This window comes from Anabrus simplex, chromosome 3 (genome assembly GCF_040414725.1).
Source record: "Anabrus simplex isolate iqAnaSimp1 chromosome 3, ASM4041472v1, whole genome shotgun sequence".
Taxonomy (NCBI): domain Eukaryota; kingdom Metazoa; phylum Arthropoda; class Insecta; order Orthoptera; family Tettigoniidae; genus Anabrus; species Anabrus simplex.
Window position 1 is genome coordinate 464,134,977 of NC_090267.1, and position 24,243 is coordinate 464,159,219.

The following is a 24,243-nucleotide window of genomic DNA, read 5'->3' on the forward strand; positions in this document are numbered from 1 at the left end:
AATGTTACGTTCTTACATGTGAACGAACTAATGATTAATATCCATTAAGGAGTAATTTGATTCTGTAATATACGGACAGTCTTTTTTTAAATCTAAACTGTATAACGCAGTATTTATGTCTCATTCCCATAATTTGTTCCACACTTACGCCCCGAAAAATTATAGAAGATATATTTATTTTAAATGAAGTTTAATGTGAGAGAAAGTGTCACGTGTGACCACTCGTGTTACAATTCAGCTAGCGATCACTCGCGGGTTAAAATGTTGTTCATTGAACTAGATTCATGTTTGCCTCTGGAGGGAACTACAAGGAAGTGACATGGTACAGTGTAGAGTATTTTTTCCTACCGTCCTCTAAGTAGTCCTGGAGAACACTTAGTTAAAAAAAAAAAAATCTATGAATTTAAAATGTTTCATTGTGAAAATTCAGATACTAACACATGAAAATTACTTTGATAATTACACTGCAACTATTAGCTGTTACTGAGCCCAAGCACAACTCAATATTGACTGGTCTGGCTGATTATGTGTCCTGGTATGGGTTACAACCTAATAGTGATTGCCCAACTGGTGGCTGCTTGGGTGTCTATTGCTCTATTGCTACAAACCTACAAGAAAAGATACTGTGCTACAGAAGGAAAACACTTGACCTGCATTATCAGTATTCCTCTTCAATTCAAGATAAACAGCATAATATAAGATAATGTCACTTGAGTGAACATGTCTGAGCATAATGGTATTTTCAACTGTTATCTAAAAACACATCACTGATGTCGTCCACTACTGGCTGCCCTAGAAATAGTTTTCTGTGGTTTCCAGATGGGCGAGTTGTCCTTGCGGTTAGAGGCTTTACGTTGCACTGACACAGATAGGTCTTATGGCGCAATGGGATCAGAAAGGCCTAGGAGTGAGAAGGAAGCGGCTCTGGCCTTAATTAAGGTACAGCCCTGGCATTTGCCTGGTGTGAAAATGGGAAATCATGGAAAACCATATTCAGGGATGCCGACATCTCCCAGATGTAAGCTGACAGCTGCGCACCCCTTGCCACACGGCCAACTCTCCCGGTTGAAAGCATTCTAGGGAAAGTTTGAGCATTAGTATAGAAAATCATGTGTACTCAGTGTCTTAAGTATGATAGACATTTGGACCATAAGACAGTCTTATTTTAGGTAGTATTTTTTGTAACAAAAAGTGTCTTATGGTCCAAGAATTTTCAAAGAAGAACAATTTCATTTTCTGAAAGAATGAAGAATGGACTCCCTACCCAAGGTGGTAAAGGTTCATCTGAAAAGATATGCATTCGATACCCTGTCAGAAAGTCAAACAGTTTAGGTATCCACTTGTAGTAAAGCACATAACCCTGAGACTAACTCAGCCTACCCCTAAAATGAGTATCAGGCATAGAATTAACCACTCTGTCCCACTCAGTGCTGGGGTTACAAATAGAGGAAGACTTTACCGTCCACTCTTCCAGTAGCCTTCATGGCCTGTATGAAAATGGCTATGCTTTGAAAGAATGAAGATACAGTAACAGGTAAAGGATGAGAAGGGTCATGAAACACTTCAGGTCAGACAAAAATGTAATGCAGTGAAACTTCAATTAACGGACACTTCTGAATAGCGGAGTCTTCTAGATAACAGATATATTTTTATTCCCCAGCAGAAGTACATAGGTATATATGGAATAATTGCTTCTCAGCAGAAGACATTCCCAATTACCAGATAATTCTTTTATATAATGGACGTGGAGATAGTTCCAGAAGAGGTGAATGTGAAAATGAAAGCACGAAATCTGAGCTCTTAAAATAATTTGGTGTTGGTGCAGCAGACTTTGAGTCCTCATCAATCCCATTTCCTCCACATCCATCTCCTCTCAGCCCTCGACGAGCTTGTTTCTGCTTCCCAATTTCATCAGGAAGATGGGCAACAACACTCATCAAGGGATCATCCTGACAGATATTTTCAAGACATTTTCATCTATTGTATGATGTGTTCCTCTTTTATTCTCACCTCTCTCTCTTCAACTTGGTTTGACACTGTTCGTTTCTTTCCTATACTTATATGTGTCAATTAGTTCTGCATAATAATCTTAGATTTTCCATACAGCTTGATGTTTGTTATTCCTTGCCTATTACCTTTTAGTGAGTATCTTGCTGTGTTATGTCTAATCAAATACTTGGTCTATTATGTTATAATTATTACAACATATTATTTTAATAATTCTGCACAAATCACTTTCAAAGGTTTGTTGCCATATAATACCCTTTGAAGCTAAGAAGAATACACAGAGCTATGTCAAAATCTTCACACATTTATTCTTTTATAACTTCTCCTTTGCTCTCTGAAATGAATTTGTCTGAGAGCTTGAAAAGCAAAAGTGAAGTTATATGCCATCTTATGGCTGCATGTGTAAATAGATGTCCAAAACTTTTATATTACATAGTTTTATTTAATCCATACTGGTACGGTTTGGTTGCCTGAATATTCTTGGGGTTTTAAATTTTTTTAAATTTAAAATCCAAGATATCTCAAGTTTTTAATCAAAGAGAATGTGACAAAATTCAAGATATCTTAAAACTGTTTCCTTGAAGGATAGCAACCTCTTTACACTAACTCATACAATTACAGAATGATCTGATATTTACAATAGTAATGTAGTAATGTTAAACTGTTACAGCCAGGCTATAGCATGCTACCTAGCCAATAAGTACAGCAAAGATGATAAACTCTATCCTAAAGATCCAAAGAAGAGAGCAGTTGTAGACCAAAGGCTGTACTTTGCTGCAACAGTTCTGTTTGCAAGATTCAGAAATTCTATAGTAAGTATAATATGGTCTTTGATGACATAGCATTTTGGAAATTCCTTATCATCATCATCATCATCATCATCATTTTACAGTTCCAGTTTCCCAGGTACTGTTGGCAAGCTTCTTCCTCTCTGTCTTATTTAGATACGTTCTGTTGTTAATGACGTGCTCCAGTGTCTTTCCCCAATGTGCAATGTCCATCTTTACAATATCCATCCAGAGGGTTCTTGGTCTTCCCACCATCTGTTTTCTTGCTACATGTCTCTGGCCTCACCCTCATTACATGCCCAAACTACCTCAATCCGGACATGCCGACCCAACAATGTCCCAATCCCTGCTTCCTTTCTAACATGTTATTCCTTAACATGTCCAGTTTTGTTTTTTGAATTGTGGAGTTCATAAATTCCATCTCAGATGCCTGCAACCTTAATGAGTTCTTCTTAGTGAAGGTGCAGATTTTGATACCATATGTTAAGATTGGTACGAAGTACTGATTGAATATCACCAGCTTTGATTTTGTTGATACTTTGGGATCTCAGAGGAGTGTTCGTAGTTACTGGTAAAAGTGATAGCTCTTCTGCACTCTATTTGCCACCTCCCTTGTGGTTAGTGTATCTCGAGATATTACACTGCCGAGGTATGTAAAGCTTTCCACACTTTCCAGTGGGTGGTTTTCTAGCATGATGTTCGCTGGTCATCCCTCCCTGTTTATTGCCATCACTACTGTTTTTGGGTTTGCTTATCTTGTGGTTGAATTCTTGGAACTTATCCTTCCATTCATTGAGTCTTAACTGTAGGTACTTGTTCCTCAGTTTTTTCACATATCATAACGTCATCAGTTAAAGCCATTGCATTTAGTTCACCTCAGGTTTTTTTTTTTATGCTCTCCATTATGTCATCCCCAGGATGGTGATAAACAATAATGGAGATAATGCACTGTTTAGCTGGACTCTAAATGTCACTTCAGCTAAATTTCTTTATCTTTAGCTGTTAAGATTTGAAAGTTTACTCCTTTCCAATTCTATCAATCAAGACAGCTAGTCAAATAGATAACACATGTGCTGCCTGTGAATGCCTAATCTTCCAAGTCATAAAACAACTGAAATTTATTCTTACTGGCAAAAGGAAAAGTACAAGTTAAGTTCAAAACTGAGTTCTAGTATAACCCCAGAGAAAACATCACATAATTAATTAATTAATTAATAAACAAACAAACAAACAAACAAACAAACAAACAAACAAACAAACAAACAAACAAATAAGTAAATAAATAAATACACTTTTACAGACTCCTGCTTCATCATCATCATCATCATTTTACAGTTCCAGTTTCCCGAGTACTGTTAGCGAGCCTCTTCCCTTCTGTCTTATTGAGATACGTTCTGTTGTTAACGACGTCCTCCAGTGTCCTTCCCCGATCTGCAATGTTCACCTTTACTATGTCCATCCAGAGGGTTCTTGGTCTTCCCACCATCCGTTTCCCTGCCACATGTTGCTCCAAGGTAACGTATGCTGTCCTTGTTGACTCCATCCTCATTATATGCCCAAACCACCTCACACCACTCCTGTTTCATAAAATTTTTAATTATCATTTAATTCTGGGGCAACAAAACTGTACCATTTCATTTTGAAATTGCTTAACTACTGGCTTACATAAACTCTGGCTGAGAATTTGTTCACTAAAGTTATCCTAATTGATTAAATGATTGTAGTGTGTATTTTCCAGAGATATTGGGTGCAGGTCTTTCTTTTTGTTGGTCATGGGCGACCTGCAGGTTTGGGTGTGAGATGATCATAATTAGGGAGGGAGAGGGTGAAACTTAGTGTCCCATAGTCTTGTCCCAGTCTAAATTTCATCTTCATATGCTGCTCTTCACTGATTCAATCCACCTTGTTCTAGGTCTTCCTCTTGCTGTCTTTCCCTTGCACTTTGCCTCCAGCACCTGTCTTGGAATTCTATTCCCCTCTATCCTCTTTACATATCCAAACCACCTTAGTTTATTCTTTTCAACTCGGTCATTTAGCTTTCTTATCCCAACTTCCTTCCTAACATCTTCATTTCTCACTCTGTCTTTCTTGTCTTTCCTATCATACTTCTTAGGAATTTCATCTCACTGGCTTGAATTCTACTCTCTTGCCTGCTAGTCAAAGTCTAAGTCTCAGCTGCATAAGTCAGTATGAAAAAAAATGAACTGTTGTATGGCTTTTAGTGCCGGGATATCCCAGGATGGGTTTGGCTCGCCAGGTGCCGGTCTTTCTATTTGACGCTCGTAGGCGACCTGTGCATCGTTATGAAGATGAAATGATGATGAAGACAACACATACACCCAGTCCCCTACCCATTGGAATTAACCAATTAAGGTTAAAATCCCCGACCCGGCCGGGAATCGAACCCGGGACCCTCTGAACTGAAGGCTAGTACACTGACCGTTCAGCCAGCGAGTCGGACATAAGTCAGTATGAGTACATAGTACATTTTGAACTTTTTCTCTTTACTTTTCCTTGTACCAATTTGCTCCAAACACGTTTTCTTACACTTTGGTAGAATACATTACCCTGCTGTACCCTCCTGCTAATCTCCATGTCAACCGTAGCATTTTGTATTAATTCACTTCCTAGGTATTTAAAGTTGTCCACAATTTCCAGACTCTGACTTTTAATTTTCACAGTGCCCTTTCCTTGCCTCTTGACATCACCTTAGTCTTGCTTTTCTCTGTAAGGATTTTCATGCCATACTTCTCAGTTTTTCATTCAGTACATCTAGTTGTTGTTGCACTTCCTTCCTGTTCTTTCCCCAGATCACAACATCATCTGCAAATCTTCATCTCTTTATCTCCATAAGTTTCCTCTGTTTCCTTTACAGTTTCGTCCTTGACCATAATAAACAAAAGAGGTGACAGCACACTCCCCTGTCCTAGTCCAGTCTATTCCTAAACCATTCTGTCTTTTCAACTGGGGTCAGTACTCTGCTAACACAGTTGTTGTACATTGCTTGTATCATTTCTAACATTTCTCTTCCGAGTCTCTTTTTAATCATGGTTTCCCAAACCTTCTCTCTGGGGACACTGTCATATGCCTCTTCTACTTACATATGAAAGTCATGACCAGGCTTTGGCATGCAATCTAATGATTAGGAATTGTACAGCACCACCTCTCCTACCCTGCCAACTAACGTTCTGAGGGATGTGCAGCTGGGAGTTTGCATTTGGGAGATAATGGGCTCGAACTCCACTGTTGGTGGGTTTTCCATGGTGTACCATTTTCAGACCAGGCAAATGCTGGGGATGTACCTTAATTACGGCCATGGCTGCTTCGTTCCTACTCCTAGCCCTTTCCTTTCCCATCATCACCAAAAGACCTATCTGTATCGGTGCGACATGAAGCAGATTGTAAAAAATAAAACCTTCTGGTGGTGAAACTTTTCTCCACCTACATGCCTTGAACCAGTAAGCACGGTGTTGGACCACAAGAAAATGATGATTGCCATGTGTAGGACATAAATTTCCTCTGAAAACAGAGGCAAACATTTCATTACTGTTTCCATACATCCTTCTCTCAATTGTATTAAAATGTTAAAATAGTTCCCCACATCTATGTTCTTATAATATTTAAGTGGTGATAGTGTTTATGTGCTGATGTTGGCTGCAAGAACTGAAATATATCCACTATCATTTCATAAATAATCTTTTCAGATTATAGCACTGTGTATTGATTAGATGGTTTAAACTATATATTTTCCTCAAGTTTCTGGTGTCGTACATGTGGAACTTATAAAAAGTTACCATTCCCTCAGGTACGCTTTGAAGTCGCTCAGCGTAGTACTTTACCATTCCTCCTGGAGTGCCAGCTACAGATCACTTTAAGTCTTGTTTGCGGCATGATATTAAATGTTATACATTTCATATTGGACCGTGATGGAATTTCAGTGTGTAAAAAACTCAACTAACAAGTTAAAAAATTCCACCTTTCCACCACTTTAATAAACTTTGATTATTCTTACATTAATAGAACATTAATCTGTTTAAAAACAGTACATGTTTTGTTTTCTTTTGAAAACATCTTCAGCCATTTTCATAGTTCAAGATTGAAAGATAATATGTTTAATAGTATTATGAGGATAACTACATATAGACTGTTCAGTGCTAACATATTTCCAATAATCAACCATGGATATCTATCATACAGTAGACCATAAAATTAAAAAAAGCTGACAGAAAAGGATTGATGTTGGCTAAGAAAAATTGTGAAGACAGATGTTGTTTTATTTGTCATGCTTCTGGAAATGGAGGGAAGTTTAAAAAAAATCCATTAAATTTCTTCACAGAGAATACAAGTATAGCCAAAATGTCCTATTTCCTCCAGCCCTCTGCTTGTATACACCAGGTTGGGTCGGTGTAGACGTCCACAAGGGCTGGTGACCGTTCCAATGTTGCGTTGGGTATTTTTAAGTATTTCCTCCAGCCAAACAATATTGTATTAAATACAGTTGGACCCACACTTACAACTAAATTCATCCAAGTTTTGAATCTATGCATAATTTTAACACAGATTTCCATTGTATTTGTTGAGTTATTTTAAATATTAAAGCTATGTACTTCTTAAACATAGATTTCCATTGCATTTGTTGATTGTATTTTATCTCAAATTTTGTATGTATCACTATTTTTTGTCATATGTCTTTCTTCATTATGTTATTTTAGCTGATGATGACCTCTACGCTAGGTCAAAACATGTCCTATATAGCTTTTTAGACAGACCATTTATCAAATGGCAAATGTGTACTGAACAGGTGAACTTTATATATTTAAATTCTTTTAGAATATCATCTTAGATAAAGTTTAAGCAAGGCACTGGTGTACCTTCTTCCCCAACAACAAGAAAGATAGTTTTCAGACCGTAAAAGAATATACCAAAGTGTACATCCCTCAGCTCAGTTTATGCAGTTTAAGATTTGATTCAAGGAAAGAAATATAATGACACTGTGCATATTATATTGTTTAGTTTACAGCTTTCATGTAGTTAGTGTATGTCCCAAATGGAGTGGCCGCGTGTGTTAATGCACTATGGCTATGGATTCATGTTCTGCATTCAGGAGGGGAGTGGGGCCTTCAAACTCCACCGTCAGCTGTCCTGAGAATGGTTTTCTGTGGTTTCCCATTTTCACTTCCATGCAAATGCTGGGACAGTTCCTATTCCTAGGCCACAGCCGATTCTTTCTGTCCTCGTACCCAGTTTCATTCATGATCATTAGAAGCATCTGTTTATGGTGAACATTTTTGTCTAATTTAGTCATTTAAAAGAAGTACGTTTGGTAGATTTTTTGCTATTTTTATTTTATTTCATCAATAATTTTGCTCAATTGTATTTTCAATTTTCAGCAATAAAAACTAAACCAAAAGACAGATGATACCAATTTGCAGTAAAACATCATATTTTATTTTTACATATGTACAAGAAACATGAGAGTTATACTTCTGATGAAAATATGAAAATAAGGATGTTTGGAAACAAATTATCCTGACATTTTAACCCTTAACTACGTACGTGCGGACAACATGACCGCGGTGGAAAAAGAAACACATGCCATGCCTCGCTTATCGCCCTCCCAGTATATTTGCTTGCAGTACCTTTCTATTTTAAGAAGACCCCTCCACTGTACTTATCTGTCATAAGTAACCGTACAGCCGCGATAAGAAGCTGATGAGTTTCGTAGCGGCCTGGGTGACCGCACGTCCATGGTTTGAAGCAGTCTTCAGTTGATAGTGTTGTGTGTAGCAATGAGTCAGCATGCAGGTACATCAGCAAGTGTCCGAACATGTGATGTAAATTACAAAGGTACAATTACTGAGCAGTTTGAAGAAGACATGTGTGGACGATGTTGATAGTGAAATATAGAGTGATCACAATACCGATACTGAGACAGAAGGAAAGGTAGAAGAAGAAGAAAGGTCTGCACTACTGCCTGATGCTTCACATTCTAAGTGTTTTTATGGTAGAAATAGATACAAATGGTCATCACGGCACCTCCACAGAATGTGCGTACCCCTCGTCACAATATTGTGATTCACCTTCCCGGTTTGCTACTTTCAGCTCGATTTGGAAACAGTGTGGATCCTGTTACAGCATGGGCACTAATATTTAGTGAAGAAATGGTAAACTTACTAGTGCGATGGACAAATGTGAAACTCAATGCAATGAGAAGTAATTATCAAAAGTCTATCTGACCAGAATTACAAAATGTTGACGTGATTGAAAAGAAAGTTTTTCTAGGCCTTCTTATTTATTTGGCGGTTTTCAAATCTAACAAAGAGGACATCGCTTCAGTCTTCGCAGCTGATGGTCAAGGCCATGAAATATTTCATGCTTTGATGTCAGGTACAAGGTTTTCCTTTCTTTTGTGTAGCCGGCGTTTTGACACCCCTAAAGACAGAATGGAGCAGAGAGAGATAGATCCTATTGCACCCATATCTAAGCTTCTGAATATGTTGATTCAGAACTTTCAAAGGTGTTACTCCATTGGCACAAATGCAACAGTAGATAAGATACTAATTGGTTTCAGAGGTTGGTGTAAGTTCAGAGTGTATATTCTGAACAAGCCTGAGAAATACGGAGTGAAATTAATGTGCCTAACTGATGCTAAAAATAGCTATTTATACAATGAATATATTTATTCAGGAAAGGACACTGATGGAATAGATCTTTCAAGGGAAGATAGGAATTTTTGAAACCAACTCAGGCAATTCTTCATTTATCGGAACCAATACAGGGCACAAATAAGAACATAACAGCTGACATTTGGTTTACCTCAGTAGAGCTTGTTCAGGAGCTGAGGAAAAGGGGACTCACTTATGTTGGGTCAAGGAAGAACAAGAAGGAAATTCCAACTAACTTCTTGCCTTCCAAGCAGAGAAAGGTCGGTTCCTCTGTGTATAGCTTCACGAAAGACATAACTCTTCTCTCACACGTTTCTAAAAGAAACAAAGTTGTTTTGTTAATATCCTCTATGCACCATGGGAAAGCAACTAAAGCAGGCATGGGGAAGGAAGAGATGATTCAGTTTTATAATTCTACGAAGTCTGGAGTAGATACTTTGGATCAGATGTCAGCCAACTACTGCACAGGTAGAAGAACAACAAGGTGGCCGATGGCAGTCTTCTTCCATATCGTCGATATTGCAGCTGTGAATGCAAATATCTTGCATCAGTCCTATCGTGAGAGCCCCCAAATGACCAGGCAACATTTTCTGAAAGAACTTGTTGCTCAACTCACCAGGCTACACATGATAAGAAGATTATCAAATCCTAGCATTGCTGAGGAGAAGCTTGAAAAACAGATAACTTATCGTCTGTGCCCTCCAGCAAAGAAGAGGAAAACATATTACAAGTGCTACAGATGTGAAAAACCAGTATGCTAGGAGTGTACAAGAAAGATCAGGTTTGAATGTGTTGAGTGAGAGTAACATTGAGGGCCAAGTTCAGTGCTTGCAATTTCCAGCCCAACAAGAGATCAGTCTCATGTGTGGTTGATTTCCAGTGCAGTGGTTATCAAACATCTTTAATACCTAAGTTTGGGTCCATTTTTGTTGATAGTGTAAACAATATCTGTATTTAAATGGAACAGTGCATTCTAAGTAATGAAAATTGCTGCGACTGTAATCTGAAGGTATGAGGGTTCTACAAATAAACAAATGGAAAATGTTGTTGTGGTTTTGTGTTGAATAAAGTGTAATTATTCAAATGAAAACAGCTAGCAATTTCTCTCATCAACCGTCCCTTCCGTAGTCACATTAATTTTGATGCGGTCTCTGTGACCTCACATCCATGTTGACGTCACTGAAAATGTACGTCCATAGTTAAGGGTTAACAAGTAGGACCTAGCCTACGTACATAATTTACGCATCAGTCTCAAAAATACAGATATACCATAAGTGCCATACTACGGGGACCGGGCGAGTTGGCCTTGTGCGTATAGGCACGCGGCTGTGAGCTCGCATCCGGGAGATAGTAAGTTCGAATCCCACTGTCGGCAGCCCTGAAGATGGTTTTCCGTGGTTTCCATTTTCACACCAGGCAAATGCTGGGGCTGTACCTTAATTAAGGTCATGGCCGCTTCCCTCCAACTCCTTGGCCTTTCCTATCCCGTCGTCGCCATAAAACCTATCTGTGTCGGTGCGACGTAAAGCCCCTAGCAAAAAGAAAATACTACTGGGAATCAGAAATGTTCTCTTGTCAGGTATTATCTAACACTACATAGAAAAATGACTTCTCACTATCAATATTACTGACTGGGATCAATAAAGACTTCACTACAGCTTCCTCTATATATTCTGATTTCAGTGAAAGAAGAATGGCAATCACATCATTATCTTTACCTGCTCTACAGGAACTACCAACTAGATCCCTAAACACTGTGTATGGTTCAAGGTATTCTGATGTTGAAAGTTCTCATAGGAAGGGAATTTGGTTTCTTAGAAGAGAGAATTCATAATTTGTTAATCATATTTCATTACACTTCTTGCGTCAAAAAGTGATTCCACATTATTTCGTAGCTTATTTTTTGATTTTGCTTAGAGGTAAATAGTTCTACATTTTGAGGCAAATTTGTAAAATTTTGCAAAATCACGATTTTGCATTTCGTGAAAAACAGGTGCTTCTAGTGATCATTCATTTAATCTTCGTTAACTCCTCAACGAAGATTGGCATCAGGAAGTGCATCTGATCATAAAAACATGCCATATAATTTCATCTCACCTAACATCCGATCCCATATCAGAAAAATGGGACAAAGAGGTAAGACATACTAGGTAGTTACTGTATGTATATCAGTTGTCGCTTACGGTATTGATACCTGTGCAATGTACAGTATATATACAACTTTGTATGATCACCAGAAATTTGCTAGAACAAGAAATTAACACAGGTGAAAACTTCTCTGATTTTTATAGTTGTGGTTGCTAATACACTGCATTTTTTTATAGTACCCAATATTCTTCGAAGGAGCAAAATCTGTGTCTGAAGATAAAAAAGCCGAAGGTTTTGAGGCCTTGAAAATCTTGGATGGATACTTGGCCCCAACAGGATGGGTAGCAGGAGATAATCTCACCATTGCTGATATTGCATGTCTGACTCATGTCTCGACATATCCTGTAAGTATTAATCTTACTAGAAAGATTTGATCCTCACAAGGTTGCCATTTAGAACTATTGATATAGGATTATAAAGTATATAATTTTTTTTTTTCATGAATTCAAAGTTTTGGCACTCTGAAGAACGTAACAGTTATAATTTGTTTCAAAAATGTATCAGACAAGACAGTGTGTAATCAACTGCATGATAGAGAATTGATATCAACGAAGCCTTTGCCAAAACTCCTCTTGAACGAAGATCATAGGGCTGCTCGTGAGAGGTGTGTGTGGCCGTTTCTAGCTGGGTGCAGCCCTTGTAAGGCAGACCCTACGATGAGGGTGTGCGGCATCTGCCATGTATAGGTAACTGCATGTTATTGTGGTGCAGGATAGTGTTATGTGTGGTGTGTGAGTTGCAGGGATGTTGGGGACAGCACAAACACCCAGTCCCCAAGCCAACGGAATTAACCATTTAAGGTTAAAATCTCAGATCCGGCCGGGAATGGAACCTGGGACCCTCTGAACCAAAGAGCACTGTGCTGACCATTCAGCCAAGGAGCCTCTTTCTGATGGGGTCACCATAAGCTTGCATCCATACAAATGGATCATGCCCTATGGGAGTCAACATCTATATCATCATTAGAGTTTGGAGACAATCCAGTGAGAGATAGAATGAGCCCTTCATCCCGGAGAATGTTCCATCATGTTTTGATGTATACCTGTAATTCCTATCCAGGGTAACATAGCTTGCAAGGCTGCAGTTGAGCGTAGACGCTGGTATATGCCATATGCCCTCTGATTTCTTGCATATACCTCTTACTTTAGCTTCTTTTCTTTTTTTTAATTTCACCGTTCTGTCAGTGAATTTTAACCCTACAGCTACGTTTGTAATCGTGAACATCAAAGGTTCATCTTGATGAGTAATATTATCAGCCAGTACTTATTTAAGGTCACCACTGTTCTTTGCTTACATCTCCAGCCTTAGGTTCATACATTCAAATGCCTCATCAGGTGACCAATTTAAGCCTGAGAAATACGATACATGAGGACTTGGCTGCAAAATCACCGTACTGCAACATACATCATTTCAAGACTTTGTTCCAATGAAAAGTGTGATTGCAAGTAAAAATAGGCACCTTGGATTGTTTCTTGAACCTTTCACTCTGGCGTAGTGAATACAGTGGCATGACCCTCTAGACATGAGCAGCGAGTGGCTCACCGAGCCCGCTGTACGGGATACTTGTCTTGCTCCGCTCTCCCGTCCGTATATAGCTCGCGACGTGAGGAGAGAACAGGAAGAGGTTAAATGTAATTTCTTTTGCTTTTTTTGTGGATCTCCACCTGCAGCCACCTTCTGAGAAAAGTATCTATAAATCTCCTCGCATAGAAGAGTTATGATACTCATATTAAAAACCAGTTGAAAGAAACTTAACATGCTAGCATTGTCCACTAAACTTTTCAGTCCGGAATTAGCTGCATCAAAATTATGTTTCTTCGGATTCAGGTTATTCTTTTTCCAATTTAGTTTTCTGCTAGGTAGTTCAGGTACCTGGTCTTCATCCTCACTATCTTTGTCTTTAGTCAAATCATCGAAGTAGGCTGGCCCTTTTGACGACGAAGTAGTAACTGAAGTAGAAAAAGTGCCTGAAGTAGAAGGCGTGATTGAAGTCATTCTGTCACGAGAATCTGGTGATAAATCACTATCATCGTCATCTTCTTCAAAGTCACTACCCAATATGAGGGCAAGAGCTTCTTCCACAGTGTATCTTTCTTCTGTTATCAGGCCTTTCACAATTTCAAAGCAATTGAAAGCTAAATCAAGAAGCACAAGCACGTCAGCACAGGGGAGCAACTAGGCGCCAAGTGAGTAGCATACTGGACATACTGCTTTCGTCTTCAGACTGGTTACTCCTGACATCTGGTGATCATAACCGTAACTATAGACTCCCAAATCAGCCACGAGAGATCTCCAAGGCCAAACTTCCCCAGAAGTCTATCGTAGTGAAACGGAAAACAGCCAAAAGTCACGCAACTTCTACAGCAGTCCACTGTGTGCGTGGCACAGCTCCCTCCTGATTGCTAGAGCAGTCAACTGGAGTGAAAGGGTTAATAAACGCCTGGAAGTAGGTCCAGTAGGAAACTACTGTGTAAGCAAATTAATATTTTCAAACTAGTGCATTCAAATACGGATTTCTTCTTTGTCATCATAAAATGTATTTCTCTATGCCTGATTTATGCCAAATTGAGGGAAGTTTGAACTAGCTGTAACCCACTAATTTTTAAAATCAGGGTGATCTTGTATCCAGGAATTGCCATGCCCTGTCTTAGAGAATACCCTGTGAGAAATTTGGGACTACAGCACTGATGGCTCGCTTGGTATACGGAAACACATCTTCCAAACTGTAGATACAAGATTTGCTGCCACAGTCAGCAAGGGCTTTATACTATACCTCTAATAACTAAGGATGAATTCTGACAGGTAGGGCTGGAGAGAGGAGCGTTGCGTGTGCCATTTCATGATGTTGCCACATTCCAGCATTCCTTTCTCTTACCCCTCGCTTCTGGCTCACTTGTTCCCTCGTTCATTCTGACTGCTGTGTTCTGTTGTAGACTACCTGGTGAAACTGTGAATGAATTGGTCTCATGTTCTGTTATCTTTAACAGAGACCAGCCTGATAAGCTCAGACAGTAGAGCGCTGGCCTTCTGATCCCAACTTAGCAGGTTCGATCCTGGCTCAGTCTGGTGGTATTTGAAAGTGCTACAGGACGTAAAATCAATAACATTATTATTCTTTAACAGGGGTGGTACCTGTAGCCTTCAACATTCCCTTTGTCCTGTTCTTTGTCTCTGTACATCTTATTGGCATAAATATAGGACTTAAAACAATTTCTCTTCCTTGGTGATGAATTGTCACAACATGGCTGGCAGTATTTTTTTCACGAGGTGGACGAGTCCTGGACCTCCCCTCTCCCTCGAGGAGTATTCATCGTACTCGAAATATATATTGAAATATAATAATTGTAGAGAATTAGTATTTAAAATACTGTTAGATACTTACTAACAGCCACAAAACAGAAATAGAATGCCACACACACAGAACTGCTAGCGACAAGATCTTACTCAGAAGTGAGAGGTTTGGCAACTCCAAGCAAGATGAGCTGGCCAGAAAATTTATCTCCATGGCAACCGCAGTCGCCGCACCCTCGTTTCCATGGCAAGCATACCCCTCACTCTCTTTATCCCGCCCCGGCAGGCAGTGAACGGACATCCCTCTAAGAAATGTCATAATTCAAGTTTAGATATTAGAGGTATAGTGAATGATAATGCTCATTTCCATTCAACCAGAGTAGTTAATCAGTTCCTTGAAATGCATATCATATAGCAAATGGTGTAGCTGGCATATTCTGTGGATGTGAACTGTGTTGAACAAGCATGAGGTGAACTGAAGGAAGCACTTGCTCACTGTCTTAAACCTTGTGTTAATACTTTGCAATTGACTGAAGCTCCTTTCCAAGAGTGGAGTAAACTGCCCCGAAACAAGTTGGATCCTTCGGTCCTGAGTATGCCACATCATGTTCAAACAAGCCTCAGAGCTCAAGTGGCTATACATAGTGGGCCTATACATCTGCCACACAGTGAATGATAATATTGTATTCAACATTACTAACTCTGTGCTTTTGTTGTGTTTCTGCTGCTCTTGCAGAAACACTGTATGTTGTTTTTCTTGATGATGATGATGCTTGTTGTTTAAAGGGGCCTAACATTGAGGTCATCGGCCCCGCTGTTTTTCTTTGTATGGGGTATATCACAATTCAATATTCCAACTTTTAGAGATGAGAGAAATGACTAAAGTAATTCTTTTTGGGTAAATAACCATGGGTCTGAAATAAATTATTGACTGACAAAAGCAGAAGCTGTACTGTGAGGGTATATGTTATTGTGGTTCACAGACGAATAGGAAGCACCTGGGTTGAATGGGCAGACAAACAACTACCTTAAGACCCAGTCAGCAGAATAAAACTGGGAAGGAGGTTATATTTTCTTTCTCTTTTCATCACTTGGTAATGTAACAAGTTAATTACAAAACTGATACAAGAGATGAGCCCTCAGCTCAGTTAACAATGCAGAATAAATGGAATGGACATGGCAGAATTACAGATTAAACCCACCTACTAACTTACAGTTCAGAAAACCCTAGGTTAGAACCTCAGGTGGAACAAGTAACAAATGGGTACCCAGCCAGGGTAACCAACACCCCAAGCAATTACAATCACTTGAATTTACTATCAAATTTTACACAACAGTGTTTAAGTTATAGACATAACTGGGTACCATTAAGCTGGCCAGTATAGGGGAAATAATAATAGATTGAGCCGTAGCCACTAGTTGCCTTTCAAGTGGCCGTAACTTCACCCTTAATACTATTAGACCTAACAGGTTCATTTACAAACTGGGGTAATACCCTATTGCTTAAAGCTAGAGTACACTTGTTAGTTAGAAAGCATGAAAACAAGGACCAATACAACCAAAACTGTAAGAGCAGAAGGCCCATATTAACTTGACCAGAAATGTATCAAGAAAAACATTAAGCTAGGTTGAGAGCAAAATATAAAGAGCTAGAAGGCCCTATCATGTGAAAGCTACTCCATTCAACTGAGTGACTAAGTTTGGAAGTTAAATACCAAAGAGAGAGAGAGAACAATACATTTTTGAAGTAAAAGAAAACCAGTCACCTAATTCAGATGTGAAGGGGTTAACGAGTGTACGTCCCTCGTGCTTTCTTGTATTTCACAAAAGACCATTAGGGCAGAATTCATACATTACATGCGTTAAGAGAAGGCTACATTACAATTAAAGTATTAACAAGGTTCCTACCTCCTAAATTTAAGTATTAGGACGCAAACCTAGATGTTACATTCTACTGGAATTCATAGAAACATTCCCAACACAGAAGTATACAAATTAAGTTTTCTGCTGTACCGTAGCTCCTATCGCACTGTTCCATTAATCCACCACCCCCCGCCATACTTCTCCTGGAGGGGAGAGCTCCCAGCAACAACACACCTCAATGATTGATGTCAGATAGATAATGGGCTCAAGGAATGCTCATTTTATATAGAGGGCCTTGTGGATGTTTCCAGAATAATGATATAATGTGTACAGCAATTTGCTTAAAGTTATCGAGAAGATGGACATTGATTGGCTGTGAAAGGTAAACAAGAGTAGTTAATATCCAGAAACAATTGACAGTGAAATCAGGTTATCAAACTTTAACACACCCACCATCTCTTGGAAGGTAAATTTAATCATCAGGAGGTGCTACAAATGTGACAGTTGAAGCATCTAGCTGCAAATTCATAAATTATTTCAAAATCAAGTCTTTGAATTTTTCCTGGATAAAATACAGCAGAGTTACATTTTGCAATAGTTTTAACCAGCCGGGGAGGCCATACTATCGGCATAGTATACATTAATTATGACTCTCATTCTTGAAACCCATCAATGTCACATATTCTGTTAAACATTCCATGATGTCAGAATGCAATATCTGTGATGTGACAACATATTTTCATTAGTTTAGAGCAGAGCGAGAGAGTGTATGTGATCCCAACTGACTCCAAGGAAGAGCCTTACGCTTGGATGCTTGCAGGTGCATACTCTCTATAGCACGTATCTGGGGTCTTTGAACGTGTACAGATGCAATGGCATGTAATTGCCGATCATGTATTTAAGCACTTTTGAACAGTTTTTTTAAAAATTACAATTAAATTAACAAATAATAGTACTGAGTGAGTGGTTGTGTGGTTTGGGTTATGTAGCTATCAGCTTGCATTTAGGAGATATTGGGTTCAAATCCCACTGTCGCTAGTCCTGAAGATGGTTTTCCATGGTTTCCCATTTTCACACTAGGCGGACAGGAACGTTTTTCACTGATTAAATTTCCTGAGCAGCTGAAGACTCTCTCGCTGGAGGCACTCGTAGCGGGTATGTTAAGCACTTTTTTCTCTACACAGACAAGTCGGGGCAGGCTGTGTGAATTATTTTTCCATCAATGCAGTATACTTTCATCACTAATAAACCCTTCTTGCAAGTACCTACTGACCTCATCATGTATCATTGGCGAATTTTCTGCCCAATCATCAAATTTCGTTTTCTTATATTGCACTGAATTTTCTTCATTTGAAGAAGATGGGACTTCTTGTCTGTTTTGATTGGGTAGTTGCTCTGAAAATATATATGCCCAAGTTATTGATATTTTATGCTAATGTTAGAATATTAAAAATATCTAATTTGCATAGGTATAATACATAATGTCTGCCTCTGTGGTGTAGTGGTTAGTGTGATTAGCTGCCACCCCCGGAGGTCCGGGTTCGATTCCCGGCTCTGCCACAAAATTTTGAAAGTGGTATGAGGGCTGGAACGGGGTCCACTCAGCCTCGGGAGGTCAACTGAGTCGAGGTGGGTTCGATTCGCACCTCAGCCATCCTGGAAGTGGTTTTCCGTGGTTTCCCACTTCTCCTCCAGACAAATGCTGGGATGGTACCTAACTTAAGGCCACGGATGCTTTGTTCCCTCTACCTTGCCTGCCCCATCCAATCTTCCCATCCGTCCACGAGACCTCTGTTCAGCATAACAAGTGAGGCCACCTGGGCGAGGCACTGGTCATTCTCCCCAGTTGTATCCCCTGACCTAAAGTCTGAAGCTCCAGGACACTGCCTTTGAGGCGGTAGAGGTGGATCCTTCGCTGAGTCTGAGGAAAAAACCGACCCTGGAGGATAAACAGATGATAATACATAATGATAGCAAAGCAAAGTCTTCTCCGTACAGGCCATAAAGACCCTTGGAGGGGTGGAAGGAAAAGGCTTCCACCATACGTAACCTCGGCACTTGGTGGGGTAGAGTGGTTAACTCTACGCCTGGCCGCCTGTGTCCCCATGAATTAACCTGGTACTCATTTTTGGTGTAGGCTGAGTGAACCTCAGGGCCATATGCACCTCCAGAAGTGGAAATCTTGTTTCTAAAATTCTACGACTTCGCAACGGGGATTCGAACCCACGTCCTTCCGGGCGAAACGAGCATGCCTTTACCACCTCGGCCAAGCAGCCCCTACATAATAACAATGAAGAAGAAATAACCACAGAATCTTACCTTCAGCACACATTTGTCGAGCTGCCTCTTTTCTTTTTTAATGTGCGATATTTAGGCACCAAAAATGTTGCAATTTTGTGTAACATAGTGACTTCCATTTTTTCTCCTTGAAGACACCACCGGTTTGTTTCAAAAGCTTCAAGTACTGAAAATTAATTTAGTATGAAAACATTTTTACATTGAAATATCAGGAGACTCGCATTAAAATTTAAAAGAATGGAAATATTACTTGTTCATCGTCATCCTGTGGAGTACAATGGGTTTTTAGGCATAAAACCATGGAAAGACCAGATGTAAAGTCGGCTCCTCATCACCCTCAAGATCAATTGTGGCTTCCTTAAATGGCTTAAGAATTGTTATAAGCAGGCTAGTAATGTCCTGATCATAACCAAGCATTTTATCAGAGGCACCCTTCTTCTCTAAAATAGTTCTCACAGCATCTATTTGGATGTGAACTGATTGCAGCATGTCAAAATAACTGTTCCACTCAGTGGAAACATATGGTTTCAAAGAAGATTGTAACCTCTTAAAGTGCAAAACCAGAGATTTAACTGAATGGATAACAGCTAACACATTAGGAACACTTTCTTTCAAAAAGGGTTTGCTCAGAACATGCTTCAAGACTGTATTAATAATATGAGCCATGTATTGAAGACGCATGTACAGTATATGCTGAGGGCCTTAACAATGTTGCTTCCCTGGATGTTACAAATGTAATTTTGCAAATATCTTCATGAGAAACACCATGTCCTTTCAAATGATCTTCCAATTCACTGTGAATATTTTCACCAGTTTTTGGACAGTAAGGGAACTCCGAACACATTAATAAGTACTTATTGAGAGACCAATCTGCATTTATATAGTGCATTGTGACAGACATATAGTGCACACCCTTGTAATTATCTCTCCACAGGCCAGTGGTACTCACACAGATACCAGATTTAATAGCATGTACTATATCGGGAAACGTTTTACTGCGCACTTTGTCCGCGAAAGTTTGTACCTTCCTCGCAACTGTGACTCGAGAGGGTATAACATTTTTAATATCCACTCAGCCATCATTTTTGCCCATTTCTAACAACGTTTGCCCTGAATTTAAAAACTCTTCACCCTCAATAGTTTTAAACCATCTCAAGTCCTTGGTGCACATTTCCATGCACTTGTCAGTCACCAAGTCCTTGTCCTCCTTCAAAATAGTTTTAGGCTGTGGAACATTTGGGTCAAATTTTCAGACATATCGCAACATACTTGAGGTCCCTGAATGGGTGCTGAGTAGCTTTTTGAAAAAGTTGCATTGCGAGTAATCTACTGGCTTATTTGATACCTGTTCATAAACACATGAAAATTTTTCCCATGCTAGACTTGAGCCCTGCTTTGTTGCTAGAATAAATTCACCACTTTTTAATTTTTCTTTGATTTCCTTTGCAGTTGATTTGTTCATTTTCCTGCTGGTTGCACCTCTAACTACAACAGAGCTGCACTCAACACAATACGTAGTTACACTAACATATAACGGCACACTCATGTCACATCAATAACAAACTTCACGTTCGCTCTTGTCAGGTCTGGCAGCACGAACAGGTCCCAGGCAACCTGTCAGGCTTAGGGAAATCCAGGTTTTGGTTTGCTGTGACTAGTGCGCTCAGTAAGCATGCAGTCTTGCATCGCTGACGCTCAAGCTAAGCTGCTTTGCTTGTTGCAGAGCAGCTTGGGGCAGTCAAGTCTGAAGTAAAATTTGTAGGGGAGAGTGGGGCACATTGAACCATGGGGCACTATGAACCAGGTTACATAACTTCAGTATAAATAAAGAGATTATTTTCTCACTCTGGGTATGTTGGTAGACCTGCTCTATCTACTTGCATTTTGTTTCTGCAACATCTGGTTCCTGCCATTAGCTCTCTGCATGTGTTATTTGGTTACGGCTACAGTGAAATAATTTTCTGAGAACTTGATAGATTAACATTTGGTGGCAAATGACTGGTTGCAATTCAGTTTATGTAAGTTATTATAATAACATCAGAATCGTGTTGTTATATATCTTAAAATATGAACACTGTTCACACATAACCTCACAATAGCTTTGTATAAAATATGTACTGCTGGGGCAAATTGAGCCAAGCTCTCCCAGGGCACAATGAACCATGGCTCATTGTGCCCCCTAATGGTTCATTGTGCCTCGGGAGTGATTTAATTTTCCCTAAATACCGTGTGTCCTTTTGTGGGGTTCTCAGCATGGGTAAAATACTTAGGTGTTGGTAATGTCTATTTATTGACATAATTTAACTAGTCCTATTTTCCTTTATCAGGCTTGAAGATGGTTCGTACATATCACAGGAAGACAGGTAGAGGTAAAACTAGTCATGATGTAATGCAAGATGCTGTACAGGATGTTCTGAATACTGGAATGTCGGTTCGCCAAGCAGCTAAATCTCATTCAGTACCTTACCCTACTCTTCGACGATACGTCCAAGAAATGAAAAGTTATTCTGATGGAAGATTGACACCAAACTATGACAATCGTAAGGTATTTACTGCGGAACAAGAAAAGGAATTAGTGGAGTATGCATTCTTCTAGGATATGCTTCGGCGTTGACACCAAAACATGCCGGCGTTTAGCGTGTGAGCTGGCTGTGAAAAATGGTCTGACAATTCCAGGGAACTGGAATGAGGGAATGGCAGGTGTGGACTGGTTATACGGTTTCATGAAACGAAATCCTAGTTTAAGTATCCGAACCCCAGAAGGCTGCAGCTTGTCCAGGGCAACGTCTTTTAATCGGTATAATGTTTTGACTTTCTTCAACAACTTAGAAGAAACTGTACCGGAGGTATCCTGAGTTTGCTGATGGTACCAGGGTCTTCAATTTAGATGAAACCAGTACCTCACCTGTACCAGAGAGACTTCCAAAAATTGCGGCACAGAAAGGAACCAAACAGGTTTCTCAAGCTACTAGTGGTGAACGTGGTGTCTTGGTCACCACCTGCTGCATAATTAGTGCGAGTGGTACTTTCTTGCCCCCAGCAATGGTATTTCCTCGAGTACATTTTAAGCAACATATGACAAGTAGTGCACCAACAGGCACCCTCGGATTAGCTACAAAGACTGGCTAGATGAACAATGAACTCTTTGTGGATGTCATAAAGCATTTCATTCATAAATCCAGTAGTAGCAAAGATAATCCCTCACTTCTGATTTTAGACAATCACGAAAGCCATCTGTCTATTGACATGATAGATTTAGCAAAAGCCAATGGAGTTGTTATGCTGACTATACCCCCACATACCTCAAACAAACTGCAGCCTCTAGATGTGGGCGTGTTCTCTTCATTCAAGGGAAGTTATTACTCAGCACTAAATTCCAAACTCCTACAATATTCCTCTCACAATTTACGATGTAGCTGCATGCGTTAAAATTGCTCACGACAGATCTATGACACCCTCTAACATATCTTCTGCCTTTCAAAAAACTGGAATTTTTCCTTTTGATAAAGACATATTCATCGATGAAGATTATATGGTCAGTGAGGTGACAAACAGAGTTAAGGAAAATAATGGAACAATGTCAGATGCTAATTATGGTAGTGTTAGCCTGTCACAAGATCAGCAGCAATCAGGACCAAGTGTAGTGCAAGATAGGACTACTCAAACATCTTTTCCTAAAGGATTTTCTCCAGAAGTAATTTGAGGATATCCAAAAGCTGAGAACAGAAAGAAGAGCAGTAAGCCTAAACGCAAGAAAGGACGAAGTTTAATTGCAACTGATACACCAGTGAAAAATTGGTTGAAAGCCACAAAACATCCCATATAAAAGGTTAAACAGAAGCTTTATGAGCAGGAATCTGAGGAAAAGGACAGTGAAGTTCAGTACGAAGAGAGCGATGCCAACCTGGATGAGTTTGATGAATCTAAATACAACTTTTAGGATTTGGACAAATATCCAGAAAACAGATGATTTTGTTCTGATCAAGTCTGAACTGAAATACAAAAAGTATGTTTACTATGTAGGGAAAATATTGAAACCGAAGGATGATACAGGCGACTATCAGGTGTCATTTTTGAGAAAGACTGAAAAAATGGGTGGAAAGTTATTTTTTCCTCAGGTAAGGGATGAGGCATCTGTTCCAGCAAACAATATAGTATATGTGCTGCCAAAAGCTACTGAACAGGGGTTGACAAAGAGACAAAAATCATACTTCAAATTTGGAATTAACTTGCAGTCCATTGAAGTCCGTTAATTTCTGTGTATGCGTGGTTGAATGCTTATATGCTTAGTTATGTAATTTATAAGAGGATTGTATGCGAAGATAACAATAAATTTGGAAATAACTCTGTAATTAAGTTATTCTAATGAAACTCTGTAGACTGGTTTATGGTACCCCAAGGGTGGGGAAGAATGAACCATTTACCTAATTTTATTTAACGACATGCAGCTTAGAAACTACTCTTCATAGTATATTCATATAAGGGCATTTGATACTTGAATGATTGAACTTCAAAAGGGGGAAAACCCCAGCTCTGTATTAAAATTACTGGATGAGTGGCAGTGAAAAATATTTTTTCCTGTTCAATGTGCCCCACTCTCCCCTACACCTTTAGTCTGTTTGCTGGGTCATCAGCCCAGAGGATCATTGTACCCTCAAAGAGCACCACTAGAGGTTAAGCAGTTTTTAATTTTATTTTTTGTATTTTTTTCCTAGTGGATTAACACCATGCTAACACATCAAGGCTTTTGGCAATGCAAGGATGGGAAACAAGGACTAGGATTGGGTAGGTAGCAGCCTTTGCCTTAATTAAAGTACAGCCCCAGCATTTAACCGGTAAATGAAATGAAATGGCGTATGGCTTTTAGTACTGGGAGTGTCCGAGGACAAATTCGGCTTGCCAGATGCAGGTCTTTTGATTTGATGCCCGTAGGCAACCTGCGCGTAGTGATTAGGATGAAATGGTGATGAAGATGACACATACGCCCAGCCCCCGTGCCAGCAAAATTAACCAATTATGGTTAAAATTCCCAACACTTCCAGGAATCAAACCCAGGACCCCTGTGACCAAAGGCCAGCATGCTAACCATTTAGCCACGGAGCCGGACATTTGCCTGGTGTAAAAATAGAAAACCATGGAAAACCATCCTCAGGGCTGCCGCTCCTTAATGCAAGCTCACAGCT

At 39.5% G+C, this 24,243-nt stretch overlaps 1 protein-coding gene across 5 annotated transcripts in view; it reads left to right on the forward strand.

Annotated features, from left to right (window-relative positions):
- The window catches only part of LOC137498921 (glutathione S-transferase 1-like), a 124,851-nt gene that overhangs the window by 97,816 nt on the left and 2,792 nt on the right, over positions 1 to 24,243 (forward strand). For all 5 annotated transcript variants that reach the window (XM_068226753.1, XM_068226754.1, XM_068226756.1 and 2 more), the window contains 2 exons: positions 2,678 to 2,819; positions 11,785 to 11,952. In XM_068226753.1, coding sequence (XP_068082854.1) covers positions 2,678 to 2,819; positions 11,785 to 11,952 — 310 coding nt within the window. The remainder of the gene's footprint in view (positions 1 to 2,677; positions 2,820 to 11,784; positions 11,953 to 24,243) is intronic.